General features: G+C 36.9%; 3 protein-coding genes across 4 annotated transcripts; all 3 read right to left on the bottom strand.

Moving 5' to 3' along the window:
• Positions 1-17: 17 nt before the first annotated feature.
• casp22 (caspase 22, apoptosis-related cysteine peptidase) lies at positions 18-3,494 on the bottom strand. The gene is made up of 7 exons (XM_043239835.1): positions 3,375-3,494; positions 1,732-2,061; positions 1,517-1,542; positions 1,310-1,418; positions 664-1,150; positions 411-567; positions 18-159 (listed from the first exon to the last, which is right to left on the bottom strand). Exons 1-7 carry the CDS (start codon positions 3,379-3,381, stop codon positions 124-126), a joined length of 1,152 nt encoding a protein of 383 aa, XP_043095770.1. The 5' UTR covers positions 3,382-3,494; the 3' UTR covers positions 18-123.
• An 865-nt stretch (positions 3,495-4,359) lies between these two features.
• Positions 4,360-9,316, bottom strand: nono (non-POU domain containing, octamer-binding). 2 transcript variants are annotated; one of them, XM_043239833.1, is made up of 10 exons: positions 9,188-9,316; positions 8,335-8,482; positions 8,058-8,251; positions 7,257-7,558; positions 7,080-7,175; positions 6,718-6,914; positions 5,777-5,961; positions 5,662-5,692; positions 5,076-5,155; positions 4,360-4,979 (listed from the first exon to the last, which is right to left on the bottom strand). In XM_043239833.1, exons 2-10 carry the CDS (start codon positions 8,480-8,482, stop codon positions 4,884-4,886), a joined length of 1,329 nt encoding a protein of 442 aa, XP_043095768.1. In that variant the 5' UTR covers positions 9,188-9,316; the 3' UTR covers positions 4,360-4,883. The 2 variants fall into 2 exon arrangements, with proteins under 2 accessions (XP_043095768.1, XP_043095769.1); XM_043239834.1 differs by having other exon boundaries at positions 4,360-4,976.
• Positions 9,317-9,699: 383 nt separating this feature from the next.
• On the bottom strand, positions 9,700-14,259 carry zgc:113208 (uncharacterized protein LOC550591 homolog). The gene is made up of 6 exons (XM_043240588.1): positions 13,938-14,259; positions 13,142-13,330; positions 12,960-13,058; positions 11,659-11,729; positions 10,937-11,067; positions 9,700-10,692 (listed from the first exon to the last, which is right to left on the bottom strand). Exons 1-6 carry the CDS (start codon positions 14,074-14,076, stop codon positions 10,458-10,460), a joined length of 864 nt encoding a protein of 287 aa, XP_043096523.1. The 5' UTR covers positions 14,077-14,259; the 3' UTR covers positions 9,700-10,457.
• Positions 14,260-15,931: the final 1,672 nt, after the last annotated feature.

Genomic DNA, 15,931 nt, shown 5'->3' with positions numbered 1-15,931 from the left:
AAAGTGATTTGATTAAACTAAAACTGGTTCTCAACATATACAATATAACAAATAAACCATAGATTTCTCTAGAATGTCAATGGCAAGACTTCCTCTTCTGCTTCAGGTGAAGGATGAAGATGTTTAGGTTTTCTTCTGTTTAGAAGCAGCAGCATGCCGCTACAAGGTAAAATGAACAGAGAGCTTTATTTGATTATATTTAAAATGTTGCTAAATGCAAATCGATAAGCTTTACAGAAATCACAAGACTGCTAGTTTATTTATAAAACATAGGCATTTTAGATTTAAGAAGATGAAGGTCTGCAACAGAACAATATTCAGTTGTTAATGTTTGTTTTTGACAAATTATTACGTACTTGCAACTGTAATCTATTTTTTTATGTTAAAAACGTTAACTTTTAAGTTCTGACCTTCGGTGCTTTGAAAATAAGAAGCTTCCTCAGGGTGAATTGGGGCTGAGGTATCATCTTTGCATCTACTATTTCATTGTTCTTATCTTGTATGAAGCCCTCTTCAAGGCTTACTTCGTTATTGACATGGGTGAGGATCCTCAAGATGTCCTGGCCTCTGAAAGTAAAGCAAGAGACCATTTAACAAACACTGACAGGAGGCTTAAAATAAAGTGTTACTGCTTGTAATAAGGACAGTGTATTAAAAACTCACTGTTCACTTCCTTCTTTTAAATGCTTGCAAAAAGACTGTATAAACCATGATCCACTGTATTCACTACGGAGTGACACATATCCCTCAACAGTGGACAGGGCGATCAGAAAATCTGAATCTTTAGCAATGCTGTATACTTTGCCAGATTTCTTCATATGGCTGACACCAGCACCGTCTTTAACCACCACTTTAGTCTGCATCTTATGTCCTCTACATGCCTGGATAATAAACACTTTAGGCTTGCCAACAAGAGCAGGGCAGTTGTCTCCATCAAATGGCGAGGTGATATCATTCAGGGGACATATTTGATCATCACATCCCATCAGACCAGCCTCATTTCCATGGCTCATTATGCAACAGACAAAGCAGTCTCCATGACGAGCATCTTCACTGTATTGGATCATAAGCGCTTTTATTTGATCTGCAGTTTTGTCTTTTTCGACTTCAACCAGAAAGCCCAAATGTTCAAATAAGTCATTCAGAGAATCTATGAAAAAAAAACAAAAGCATTAAAAGATCAGGCTTAGAAAGGAACCGTACATAGATCCACAGAGCAATGATGGAAAGAAAATGTAAGCATCTCTTAAGTCATACATCTCTTCTGAAAAAGAAAGGTATGTGAACAGTGTGTGTAATGAATGCCTACCAACATCTTTTTGGGATCCGTTTCTTTTACTTTTTGGGTCTGGAAAGTTCTCGTTATTAATAATTACACAGAGTCCACGTGGATTACTGTGCATTTTGTACACCTCATCCTGGAACGCAGGAGTAATGTAAAAAGCATGCTTATAAATTTAGAGAAAAAAAAGAGAAATCGTGGGAAAAGGTATAAATGCAATGTTGCATTACTTACTCCACTGACCAATTTGTTTTGTTTGTCTGGGGAAAAAAATATTGTCAGTAAGTCTTTGAAGTCTTTTAAGATATATCTTTTTCTGTATACTTATGAATGCCACAACTACAAACATAAAAAGTGGCTCTTTTTTTATCTGTAAAATAGGACTGAACGAGAAAACAGGATATCTATAAAAGAAAAAAATATGATTACTAAATGTTTCGTGTAACTACCTGTTGTACTATGTGGCGTTGGTGCTGGGCTACAGGTTGCTCCTGTTTCAGGAATTTCTAAACAGCTGTCTATGTTTAGGTTGTCATAAAGACAGTTGTCTCTGTCCTTCAAGCATTTTAACATAATTTCACTTGCTTTTGTCCCCTTTCTGCTCACACCGTCAATCAGATCTCGAGCTTGATCGGCTCTTGTTTTGGTCTTCTGGACTATTTCCTCAATCTCCTCTTTTCCTAGCACCTTCTCGTCCCGAAGATCATCCAGCAAATTTTTTATGACAGCCTCGGTCAATCCCTCCTTCAGTTTAATCCGGAGTTGTTCCAAGACTTTTTCTAAAGGAAAGCACTTAGGTGAGTCGAATGGTAATTTATTTATTCTCACAAAGGCATAGTGTAGGAAGAGACTGGGTTTGGCTGTAAGACTTCTAATTTCTCAAATAATGAGCGAGTTGCAAATCGCCTAATTCAGTGTCCAAGTACATATTTTTTTTTAATTCAAATTAGTGTTATTGTGTCAATAGTGTTGATCTATGTGCTACAATCTATGTAAATCATAATATCAATTAAACATGTTATGGCAATTTACAAATGTATATATTTTCTTTGAATTTCAGTATGTCTGGGTCTTGGACAAGAAAAACAAACTGAGGGGTGTCTGTTTGAATTCACTTTTACTGACTAACAAATATGCATAAATATGCTTTCTTGTCATAATCCTTGTTGCATAATGTCACCGCAGGCTATGTTTCAACCAACCCAGTCAACCCAACTCCTCATATTTAAAACTAAAGCGTGCATTTTCACTTTTTTCTGCAAATATAAGTATAATATTTACAGTGACTGCAGCTCACTTAGTGAAACCATTCCCTCTTAATAATCTTCAGACCGAGTCCGCAAAACTATAAGCACGCTACATGCTTTAATCTGATATTGTAAAATAAACTATTTGTTGCCCTTTTGTGTAATTTGGAAAACACTGCCATTTTAATGTTAAACAGCTTCACAGACAGTGTACGCAGCATTTATTTGTTGCAAAAATTAAATATTAACGTAAGTATTGATAAAAGTTCGGATATAGATGTTGCGACTAAATAGGTCTTGGAAAATACTGCAAGTAACGATTTGTATGTTACATCATTCTAACAGGCGGCATCTCAGCATACTAAAGACACACAAGAGTAGCGTAGGCCTACCTTTTTCATATCTGTGTGTAGTTTGGCTAGTTATATATTGCATGCAAAATACCATTTAAAAAGTTTGCACGCTTTGTGTGTGGAGTTCCGAGAAATGGAAAAAAAACTATCGTGTATGCATTTAAAAAAAACTAAACTAATAGCAGACACTTTTAATCACGTTGAGCTCGCGGGATTAAGATACACACAGCAATGTCAAAAATGTTATAACCATCTACAACTGACCGTGCAATGTATATATGCGCGCTTGCATATGTTAGGCTACATCCATATAACCTGTCAATTTTAAATATTTTAAGTTGGAAGCACATTTGACCATAAAACTTAATTGTAAACTTTCGGTTTTGTTTTATTTTTTCACTTTCCATCTCATTATTTTTTGGCGATTCGTCACACAGACTACAAATGAACTTTTCTTACTCTTACACACATATTTTTATTAATTAATCTTACCTGCCATTTCGTCGCATAGAAAATAAGATTCTTATGTGTGTAGCTATTCAATGGCAACAACAGGAAGAGTGTAAGTGGTTTCCGATTATAATGTGGGTGGGGGCTCAAGCTTGATGTTTATTCCTATAGGAACGCCTACCTGAGTCTCGTCTTGCTTTCAGATTTTCTTTTTTTTTTTTGAAGGTCACCCTGATTTTGACAAGACAGGGATGATCCTGGATCAACATTATAGTTTAAAAATATACTTATTCCAGTCCCTACCCCTAACCGTGCGCCTAAAATCTGTGGAAAATCATGGCCTATTAACAAGGGTGTAGAAGCACCTAGCACTGATCATAAACCTAAAGCATATTTTGATCATCAAATCTGATTGGTTGATTGGAACGTTGATCCAGAACCATCTTGTACTTGGGGTAATCACTCTCACCTTCTATAGTATGAACATGTGTAGCATGAATGCAATCCAGATGTACTACGTTCACCATGTTGTCATTGTCAAGTGACCTACCAGCATCCTCTCCCGTGGCCTCATGGGATAGTAGTGTCCATCATATGTGCACTTCAGAATCTCAGCTGCAAGTACAATATTAAGTCATCTGGGTACTTTTTACCTACTCGCTTATGAGCACTGTGAATTCAGGCATACTTTCGTCACACAGGTTTGTGATTCTGAATGCAGCCAGAATTCCTTTTTTTTTTTTAGTATTGCTGCAGATGTACCAAAAGAAATCTTTTAGCCTACATGAGAGGGTCTTGAACAGTATTGTGGACAATGGAGTCAAAATATTCAAGGTGGTATAAAATACAAAAGGTGTACAAATAAACATGGGACATGGACTACTATAGCTATATTTTCCATACCTTTTAGCAACTGAATGGATAGGACACGGTTCAGTTTTAAAATGTATATTATGTCTTTCCTTTGTAACAGCTGTATGAAAAGACAAAAATCACAAAAAAAAATGTAATCCATGATTGCTGCCAGTGACAGTATATAACATGTAGTTATGAATTTATTTAAAGTTGTCTAGAAAGGCAAGCATTGCAGAGGACAAGGTGGACAAAAGCTAATCTCTACTTTAGAAAAGGTCACTGCTGGGTGAAATACAAAAGAGAAGAAATTAATATAAAAGGGAAAAAAGGGCTATACAAAGCTGAATGTCCAGCCTGGAGCTGTTTCCATGCACTGATAAACCCTCACTCATAGATAAAGCATCTTCAGTCTGAAATCATAAGCATAAGGGTCCCCCAAAACTGGGTTCAATTAGTTTCTGGAAACAGTCCCTTAAGGCTCCTGCTGGGGATGGGAGATCTTACAGGGTAACTTAAAACATACACTTTAACCTGTTTAAAACATTTGCCTACACAATTTCATTTGTGAATGTGAAATGCATACACAGGTCCTACAAAACCACAATATGCACTTAAAAATATTTTACAGTATGTAAAAAAACAAAAAAAAAAAGAAAGAAAAAAACAAACGAAACAAATGACTTTTGGCTGGTGGTCTCAGAATCTACGGCGCTTGTTAGGGCCGAAGTCAACAGGAGCTCCAGGACGAGGGAAGGGAAGAGGGAGACCACCTGGATTACCAGCAGGCCCCTGCTGTAAAAAAAAATACAAATAAAAAACAGAGGATTACATACAGTGCACTTTGCATGTTGAAATGAAAATTGTAAATGTTAGTTGAGAAATCTATACCTCATTGGATGCCAAGTTGGCAGCTCCTCCTGTTGTGGCATTTCCACCCATAGGGTTCCTGTTCATTGCCATTCCCTGACCTTTCAACCCAAGAAAGAGATGTGTTAAAATGGGTTTAAAAAAAAAAAAAAAAAAAGTTAACATAAAAGCATATTGTACTGCAGAAACAAAAAATAATGTACCATGCATTTTCTCTACATCTCAAGTAGGGCAAAACATGCAGCATTCTCGTATTCTGGTTATTTCATGGCACTCAAAATTACTAACTTGTCTCAAACACTATATAACATTTCCCCAAGAGTTTGATTCTATATTTCTTTTTTTTTTATTATTCTAAAAAATAAATACAAAACCTGTGCTAATTTATAGAAAAGGGGTTGACAGAAACACTGAATCCAAAACAAGTCTGATATTGTAGAACGATGACAGAGACTGAGAAACATTTTTTCAATAATTTGACCCACAACCCTAATCTAGGTAAAGGGTTTTTACATTTTCAGCACAGCATGTGGATTTAGCAATCCTTGCTGTGACACTGGTGTTTAAAATGTTCAGTGTTAATCACAAAGTCGAGTGTGATTCTCACCTCCCATATGCATCCTCATGTCTGGATCCCTCTGAGAAAGCAAACACAAAAGCCCATGAATAAAAACCCTCAAAAAATGCAGACAATAACTGGAGCTTGGAAAGGCCAGACTTACTTTCTCGGAGAAGTTGCCTCCCTGCCCCTGCTGTCTCCTCATCAGGTCCTCAGAGTGAGCACGAAGCTCCTCCTCTCTCCTCCGCCGCTCTTCCTCCTGACGCAGCTCCATCTGTTTCCGTTTCTGCACCTCCTGGCTATGAGCCTCCTCCATTCTCCTCAACTCTTCCTGTCTGCGCAGAAGATCTAAAGCAAAGAGAGAAACACAAATCGATGGACTATGCTTCATTTCAAAGATGCAATCTGAGGGAAGCGCTGAAGTCCAAGAGATATTTAGCAGGTTAAATATCTAGACTTGTCTGCACTTCACTTGTGTAGTCTAAAAAACTCGAAAGCACTCCGACAACTTCCAAAGTCATGTAGTTTATCTGCTGCACAAACACATTAAAGCATGTAGACAAACTCAGCTGACAAAAAAAAAAAAAAAAAAAACTTTGGGCTTAACCCTCCCCCCAAAGGTGACTGTGTCTGCTAAGCTTGCTTCGAAAGACGGTCTTGCCACAACACCGGTTACATCACTTGCCCGCCATTTATTTATTTGGTTCCATTTTTGTTTTGATTCAACTTTTCATTATTTTACATCAAGTTGTATGCCATCAGTACCTCCTCATTTATTTGTTCTTCTAATAAATGTTTTATGTTTCATAATTATTTATTCATCATTCTTTACCAATTACAGTTTTGTACGTTGTGCAAGTTATTAGTTTAAGGTGCAGCATGTTGTATTTTCACTCATTTTGTTAAAAGCTCTATATGCCATGTTGTATTTTGTTGTTGCATGAATTGATTGCAAGCTATTGATGTCAAATTCAAAGTAGGCTATTTCAAAGCGAAGGGAAAGAGGGAAAACTCAAAAGAAATAAAAGCCTGTTGCCGAATTGCCAAGTAAAACATGCACAGAGCTTACAAGCTAACAGATGAAAAGCCCTAGTGTGTGCTCACCTTGTCTCATCAACATGACTTGGTGCTCATGTCGTGCCGCTTCCATTTCAGTCTCCAGCTTCTCTTGGGCTTCTTTGATGTTTCGATCAACCTGCTCAAACTGCTGCTTCTCCATTTCCATTAAGGCCTTCCAACGCATAGCATACTCATACTCAAACGAGCCAGGCTGAGCGAATCGTGGTGGCTGCTCACGCTCTCTAACAGACAGATAGAGGAAGAAGAAGTGGTTGGTAGTCGTGTAATAATAACGTACAATTAAACAGTCATTCACAAAAATGTCAGTGAGATCCTTCCACTTTGTTCTTGAGATCGACATTCCTTTAATTACAATGTAATATCTGCTTATGAGAACATGAACTCACTTGTGATATAGTGCGTTTTTGTTAATAAGTCTCTCGGGAAGTCCTTCATCCTCATCCAGCTGGTCCATCGGCTCAACGGTAACAGGCCTGGGGAAACTGAGTTTGGGAAAAAATATATATAGTAAATTAACTACCATTAACACACAATAAAATAAAATGTAAGCAGCAGATACTCACGCGGTGAGAAGGAAGGCTCCATCTCCGCAGCGGTCCAGAGCTTTCCTGGCAGAGGGTTTGTTGGCAAACTCCACAATGCCCTTCCCAGTTGGCCTGCCACGATCATCGACGATGACAATGGCCCGTTCGATTGGACCGAACATGGTGAAGGCCTCCTCCAGGAGCTCGTTGGACACAAACTGAGGCAGGTTCTTTACTGTCAGCGCAGCGCCGTGAGTGGCAAAACGCACACGGATCTGTCGACCTCGGAAGAGAGTGTCGTCCAGTTCTGCTTTTGCTATGTCCGCAAGAGTCTTTGTTTCCTAATGAGAAGAGTCAGGAAAAATATCGTTGGAAAACAGGTTTCTGCAGGTTTTATGAAGGTGAATTGAAGGAAATTTCAGGAATATAATGTCAATATGGTCTCTCAATGTAAATGTCTTCTCTTAGCAATGTTTCAAAGTTGTAAATCAAGATCCATTTTCTTGAAAAGCAAAATGACGTCAAACGGAAAAAAAGAGATCACACCAAGATATCTGTTCTTGTTTTAAGCATAGACTCACTACATTTAAGCTAATGTATCTTGACTTAAAGATGTTCAGACACTTATGCTAGATAACAAAACAAAAAATACTAAGCAAAAATTTGTTAGATGCAACATTTAAAGAATTTAGAACTCTAAAGCAACATAAACTACTAAGAAAATATGATCTGTAAACTAAAAATTTAGTTTAGCATTACAAAAAAATGTCAGGTCACTCTCACTAAAATAGTCCACCAAAGTCACTTTCTGCTTTTAAGGTCATACCCTTTCAAACTCACCAGCCTGATGAAGCCAAAACCCCTTTCCTTGTTGATGAAAATCTCAGAAGGTTTTCCATACTTGGAGAAGAGCTTCTCCACATCCTCCTCTGTGGTTCCCGTGGGCAGGTTCCCCACAAACAGCCTGCTCCTTTGCGTGTAGGTCTTTTCACCTGGCTTCCTGAAGTTCTGCAAGTCTATAGTGAAAGCAGCATCTGCAGGGAAGAAGGTTGAGTCAGCTACTACGACTTTAACGAAGTCAAAGATCTGTCCCCATCATCCTACAACGGTTGCTTACTCGGGCTGCTCTGCTCTCCAGCATCAGTGTGTTGTCCATTGCTGTCTGCTCCTGAGGGCTTCCTCTGCTGTTCCTGTTGGGGGTTGGGCTGCTGTCGGGGTGGCCCGTGATTCTGCTGGTCTGAACGGGGTCCTCTGTTTCCCTGCATCTATTAATGCACATAAAAATCAATACGAACTTGATTTTATTTTTTAAAACCTGAGAAGAGTAAGGCTCATTCACAGTTTAAGTGTAAACAAGGCCACGATACAGGTTATACTGGCTGCTCTAAGATGACATTACAGCATCCTTTAATTGCAGATTTAAATGAAATACTTAAATGACAAACTCGACAACACGCATGAACAAGAAACACCGAAAGCCAACAAATTATCAATCTCATTACGCTACTCAAAATTGGACGGAGCCTGAAATAAACATTGGTCGCATTATTTGTATTATCGCCTAACGAAGAAATAATATGCATACTTAACATCCAACGCCTAACGTTAATGACTGTTTTAACAGATTTCATTAAGAAGGTGATTTCTTTATTGGTGGGTGCAATTTGGTGCCTTTGTTTTGAATGATTGTTTGATTCTTCTTTATGAGCGACAACGTATGCTTTGTTGACTGTTGAATTACAAACATTATTGAGTGTAGCTTAGAGCATGCGTTTTTACATTTTTAAATATCTGTTTTTTTCACTAATAATCGTGCACTGGTCTGCAAAGCGGAGCCGAGCCGGACGAAACGCTCAACACGGCAAATGACCCGGATTGGTCTCCAGCTTATATGCACGAACACATTCATTTACAAATGAAAACATTAACTATATGCATACAATACAAACGTCATAGAAACGTATAAATACCTTTTATAAGAGTATTTAATCCGCTCCAGTAACACACGCAGCGTTGATCACAAAGAGGAGAGGGGCTAAACGCCGTTCACCTCAACCTGCTGTCTGATCTAGCTGCTCATTGGCTGGCGTGGTTTTCCGGCGAATGCTCTGACGTTTTTGATTGGTCAATATTATGTCAATAAAATGACGTTTACGCGTTCCAAAGGTTTCATTGGTTGTCGTCGTTTTTAAACCCAGTCACTTAGGCCAGAATTGGTTGTTGTTCGCAGGAAATGACGAAAAAAACAAGTTAGTAAGAGGCGTGGATTGAGAAACGCTAAAGTAAAAAAATTGGGAAATACTGGCGCCGACCAGTGTTGAAGAAATGAAACGCAGTTAACATAATTATGATCTCAATTAAAAGAAATATACGTACATAAGTGTGTTATTTTTATGTATGAAATATACATATTTTTTAAATATATACATGCATGTGTTTATAATTATACATACATAATAAATATACACAGTACACACATTTGTTTATGGAAACAAAAACATTTATTTTGGATGCAATTGATCAATTGACTTATTTTAATATATAATCATAGACATTTCCGCATTTTTTTCAAAAAGGGCAGAAAGTGAGACAAACCAACCAATACCATAATAAACATCAAAGAACGTGTATATCAACTAATATCTGATATATCAATACACTTACAAGGGGTCATAACAGAAATAACCCATATATAATAAATGCTTCTGATTAAGTTCCATCTGTTTCTAACCAAATGGTGAAATTTGTAGTGTGTCACCCAAAAAACTTCTTTAATTAAAAAAAACCTTTAATAAAAGGAAAATATTGTAAAGTTTGTATATGACAGAGTGTAGACAAATAGATCAACACGTTCAGCATGTATTAAAAATAAACCTAAAAAAATAAATTACTATCAAAATAAAAATAACTGTAACAATGCCCACATCCGTTCTCCACATTCCTCCAAGGCACTGACAAGAAAAAACAATTCATGTCTGCTTCTTCTTTGGATCCAAATTTTAAAAATAGACCATTATTCTAACTTTTCTATTTCCCAAACAGCTTACAGAAAACATGTCCAATGGGAAACAAATACAGCAGTACTATTATCGCAGGTCCACTCCGCTAAACAAGTCCCATCGGTCAGAAAAAGCATCAATTATTTAATCAGATTTGTGAGTTTAATTCCATGCAGTAAGGCCAGCTTTCTTCTGCACTATGTGATAAATTGAATGAGGCCTATTCGGAAGTCTGTTAATCCTATTTGAGTTTGACTCTCTTTGCTCCTTCCTTATAGTCCTCCAGGGTGAGTTTGTAGCCCCAGTGCTGCAGAGTCTGTCTGACCACCGGAGAAACACTGGGGTTGTCATACGCACAACCGGACCGGACCACTTTAGTGATGAGATTATGCCGCCAACGACCTTTGACTCCTGCACATTTGGCCCAACGACTGATCTGGCGTGCATCGTCCTCTGTTCGCCTGCCCTGGTAAAACCTGCTGGGAAAAACTAATCTTCAGTCCCCAGTGCCACATGAAATCAATGTTGACTTTTCTTTTTTTGTTTTGATTAATAGAACATTATCACGTATAAAAATAAAGGGTATTTACTTGCAATTGATGTAATTTTGTGCACCTTTTGTGCCACATTTGATTAATTTAATATGTCCCTGCTGAATAAAAAATGTAATTTTTAAACCCAAACTTGAAAACAATAGTGAATAGTCACAGCAGCTCTTGCCTGCAGTACCACTGGAACCAGCCATATGGATCCTGCGGCACAATCCAGCCACTGCTTTCCCACATCTCTAGACTGCCTCCACATTTTACATTATAGGTGTTCACACTTTCCCTGTACGAGGATGAAGCCACCTGGAAAAAAACAACAACTCTCAACAGTGTAAAACCTGCTTAGAAAGTCACGAAATTTAAAATGCTCAAATACGTGCATACAACAACAGCAGCTCCAAGCTGGAACCAAATACGCTCTTTCCGTAAACTACGGCATGTGGCAATCAACTATTCATTCATTTTTATCAAGTGAAAGCGTGGTCTTGTTCTTACATAAACTTTTATGATTTTTCCCTTTTGCTTGAGAATCCCGTCACATGCTCTTAGCCCTGAGCTTAAAACTAAAGGAATAAAACCACTCAAACGACCCGGTTAATCTGCTGACATAAAATGCTGCGTAAAACAACATCAGGCAAATAACGCATCAAAACAACAGTAGAGCTGAATCATTACCTATAGTAATAATGATCATAAAAAGAAGTACTAATACACGTTAAACAGTCTCTGCTGTATACTGCGATCAAAATGGAAACAGTATAAATCATACACATGAAGACAGTACGTTCAGCTGTTTTAGCTGCTATAGACACTAATAAAAATGTTTATGTTAACCTTAACAAAAGTATTTAGCATTGAAATGTTATGTGCTAATGATAAGATAATGATTAGCACCTGTTTTGAAATGTTTAGCCCAGCCAGCCAGTCTTCGGGAATCTCCTGCCAAACATCTTTGTAATGTTGCTCTGTTTAAAAAAAATAACATTTTGGGAATATTTTAATATTTGCAGTTGAATGCAGAACTATTGTTCCGACATTTGAGCGCATAACCAACCTCTCTGACTGAAGAGATTTAGACAAAAAACAGTAGAGACTTTAAATAATTCAAAATAACTTCAGAAATAAAAATTACAGCGAATGGGTGCCGTCAGCTATGAGAGTCCAAACAGCTGATAAGAACAATCCACACCACTCCAGTCCATTAACTAACATCCTATAAAGTGAAAAAAGTAACACATATGCTTGTAAGAAAGTAAAGCCACCTCCACTGAAAGTGTCCATCCCCTGTTATCTTCTCACATTAAATCCACCAACATATTTGTTTACACATTAATAGTGCTGGAATGTTTTCGCTTGTGAACTGCTTGATCCGTGGATAATTCTACCCTGACTCAAGCAAGACAACCTATTCAATGGAGAAAGCAGTATTATGAATGAAATATTTGTATTTCAGCCGGAAGCAATGGTCGGAAGCATTCAATGCAGAGCATCCATTGGAGGATAAGTGATGCGTTGCTGAAGAAGCAAACTCATCTACGTCTTGGATGGCCCGAGGGTGAGTAAATTTGAAACTAATTTTCACCAAATTTTGGGATAAACCCGTTCTTTAAGTCTACCCTTTATTCCTCACCTAAGATTTCGAGTCTGACTTTGCCACTCAGGACAGTTAACATTTGTGTGTTTTTAACCCACTCTTGTGTACCTTTAGATTTACGTCTTTAGCTTTATGTTCACTGTTTATAAAATATAAAAATTCTCCTAAATAACAGAATTTTTCACCCTGTAGTCTGCTGCATTTATTTTATCCTCTACCTTACACAAAACACAGTTTTTAGTCTGACTGCCTTTCATCCGACCTTAGTTTCTTACACACCTTCTGGCAAATTGTAGATGTCTTATGACATTTTAACAGTGGCTTTCTCACACACAAGTAACTGGTGAAGCGCCCAGGCGGCATTTGTTTGTTGCAGAGTTCGTCTGCAACAGTGTTGTTTCCTCTCACCAATTCAGAATGACTCACCGCACACCAGATCTTAATTAACTATTTATGTGACTTTGAAAACCAATTGGCCGTAACTTTTAAATTGCTTAGATAAAGTCCACTCTATAAATGGACATAAATTTTAAATTGCTGTGGAAAAGAAAGAAGAAAGAAATAAATAAAGAAAGAAAGAAAGATAGAAAGAAAGACATACTTGTGACGCTGGAGTAGATGGGCCTAAAATAGGTACCCCCAAAACTGCCTGCCTGTAAAACCTCTTTTGGAGTCATGTTAGGTGTGAACTCTGGGTGTTCTGCAACAACAGAAAAATTAAAAATTAGTGAATGAATTAATGAATGAATGTATCTTAAACCTACTCCATGAAAAAAACTTCACCTTTAAACACAAGTTGTCCTTTCTCATTCCTCTTTATTTCAGAGGTATTTTTACCACCGTCAGAGTTGTTTTTCTTATCATCCTCGGACCAGTCTGTGGTGCGGGCAGATTTATTTGTTTTCCTTTTGTCCTTGTCTTTGCTAGAAAGCTTCATATTAGTTTTTGTGGAGTCGGCTTTACCAATGAGAGCTGAGGATCAGAGAAAACACATTACAAAACACAATCCCTGACAAATCTGGCTAACCTTAAAAGTCTTCATCTCTGAAACATAAATAGGAAATATGTAAACTACAATTAGGAAAAGTGCAAAATAGTCATTAATGTATAATAACACATAAATATAGTCTGCCAATGCGGATAAGAAAACAATGTGTTAAAGCTCAGGCATTCGCACATCCTAAAAACTGAGGAGTGGACCGGTTACATTTGGAAAATATTCTCAAGGACTGGCTGTACGAAACTAGTCGTATCACTTTTGACCGCATACAAATGAAATTTACTTGAAATGTGCATTGAGAGACAATCCTCTAAATGAAGATATGTGAGAGTAGGGTATTTTGTGTGCACTCAGGAAGCGAACTTTATGACACCTGAGGTTACTGTGTCTAATGACCTTAAAAGAAGCTCAGTGAGGGGTAATACGATTTTGTTGTTGTTTAAATAATGCCAGTATAGTATATACTAGTATAGTATATAATAATGTCAGATAATTGTTGATAAAAGTCAAGTAAATGTGATGCAGTACATAAAGGTTAACGCTGATGCTACTAAGATAGATAGATAAATAGATAGATACCGTCTGATTTCTGCACTGCACCGCTCTTTCCCTCGTTTTTGTCTTTTATTTTCTGTCTCTTCTTCCCAGGCGCCTTTAAATCATCCGGACCTGTTTTTCTTTTCACTTTCCTACTGTCGCTTTCATTATCGTCTCTCATGTTTGAATGCCTTTTATAACTTTGAAAATAGTTGAATGAGAAATAGGTTATAGACACAAGGACGCTTTAGAACTGTCAATGACCTTTAACAGACCTTAAACCGCCAAGGACGCTTAGAAACTGAGCAAAGATGTTGCTAACTACATAATACGCTCCTCGAGAACCGCCGACTCCGAGTTTACGCAACGCAGTGTAGCGCGCATGCGCACACAGGACTAGCCTGCCTGACGAGATTTTTTGATCATTCATTTATTTAGTTATTTTTATTAACAATTTACAATTAACATTAGCGTTTTACACACATACTGTAAAATTACAGACACACGCAACAATTTTAACTAGTCAAAAACAGTGTTACAAGGGATTTAGAATAAGACGTTAAACATAAAATATATAATTAACAGTAAACAGTTATAGACAGTTAAACATAACAAGACAAAAAATAAAACATAAAAACTAAATGATGATATTACATATGAAAACCATAATAATTACAAATAAAATGCGCTACATAACAATAAAATGTTTGAATTAAGTAGGGGGTAGGAAACCTCATCTAAACATTGTATCTTAGATGATTGTTTACAGATGATTCAATAGTCGTATTTAACGTCTGGTATGTTTTAACTGAAAGAATCTTTTTAATTTACATTAGGAAATCACATTGACACATTCTGATCCACAAAAAGAACATTCTGGGTAAATATCCATAAAAAAAATTCCTTACAGGGGTAAAGCATTTTAAGATGGATTTCTTTAACCTTGTTTGGTATCACTAAATTATTATGAACAGACCATGTGTTACACCAAGATAAAGAAGGATAAATCCGTTTCCATGAAGACATTGCTTTAGGGGCAATACTGCTTATAGAGAATAACGTTCTTCTGATGTGAATATTATTGCATTTTTTAATCTAAAAATCAATTCCACCTATCATTAAACAGGGAATGTCTTCTTTTAAAGAAGATTACTGCAAAGATGATTTAATAAGCTCTAGAGGTTTAGGGGAAATGCCATTAATTATTCTTAAAAATCCTATACGTAATATCAATAGCAGTTTCCTTACTGAATTTCTCATAACTAATCCCACAAATTTTCAAATAGAAATGATATTATTTTCTGCACATTCTTTATTAAATATCGTCCTGTTTTTATGTGGAATATATTGATTATTCCACATGATATATTTGTAAGGTGAAAAATTATGCTTAAAAGCCAGTTTCCAAGAATCCAGTGCTTGCTTGTGAAAATCTTAATTTGCAACTTATTACAAATAAAATTATAACCTAGCAAAAACTTTAAGCCACCACAACTGTTAAATAAGTTTGGAATGAAAAAGCAGGGAGCATTTCCTCCTAGCATACATTGTTTGACCCAGTTGATTTGAAACACTTGGTTGAGAGTTGTAAAATCATTAGCGTTAAAGTCTCCTTCAGCATGTTCCCTAATCGTTGTTTTCCTTTTTATTATGTTCAGTTTTGTTTTTCCAAATAAATTTGAACAAAACAGAGTCAATAGCCGTTGCTGACTTTTTGTCCACATCTAAACCAATCTTGAGATACCTTCCGCTTTTAAGAGCAATGTCCTTCCTTGTAAAGTTAAGTCCCTTTGAAGCCATCTGTTAAAAATGTTTTCTGTAGCTTAGGGGTAAAGTTGTCATCCAGTCTTTCCTTTACTGATTTTTGAATTGTTATTCCGATATTTTACTGACTGCTTGACCTTAATTCCACAAGAATTCCACACAAGATTTCACAAGAGTAGATGAATGGAGATAGACATTCTGAAATCAACCAACGGTCTATCCGAGACTTTTTAGACATATCAGATTTGGGCCAAGTGAATTAATCAATTGAT

The sequence above is a fragment of the Puntigrus tetrazona genome, chromosome 5 (assembly GCF_018831695.1).
Source record: "Puntigrus tetrazona isolate hp1 chromosome 5, ASM1883169v1, whole genome shotgun sequence".
NCBI lineage: Eukaryota > Metazoa > Chordata > Actinopteri > Cypriniformes > Cyprinidae > Puntigrus > Puntigrus tetrazona.
Note: the sequence above shows the minus strand (reverse complement) of the source record. Positions and strands in the feature narration are given on the sequence as shown.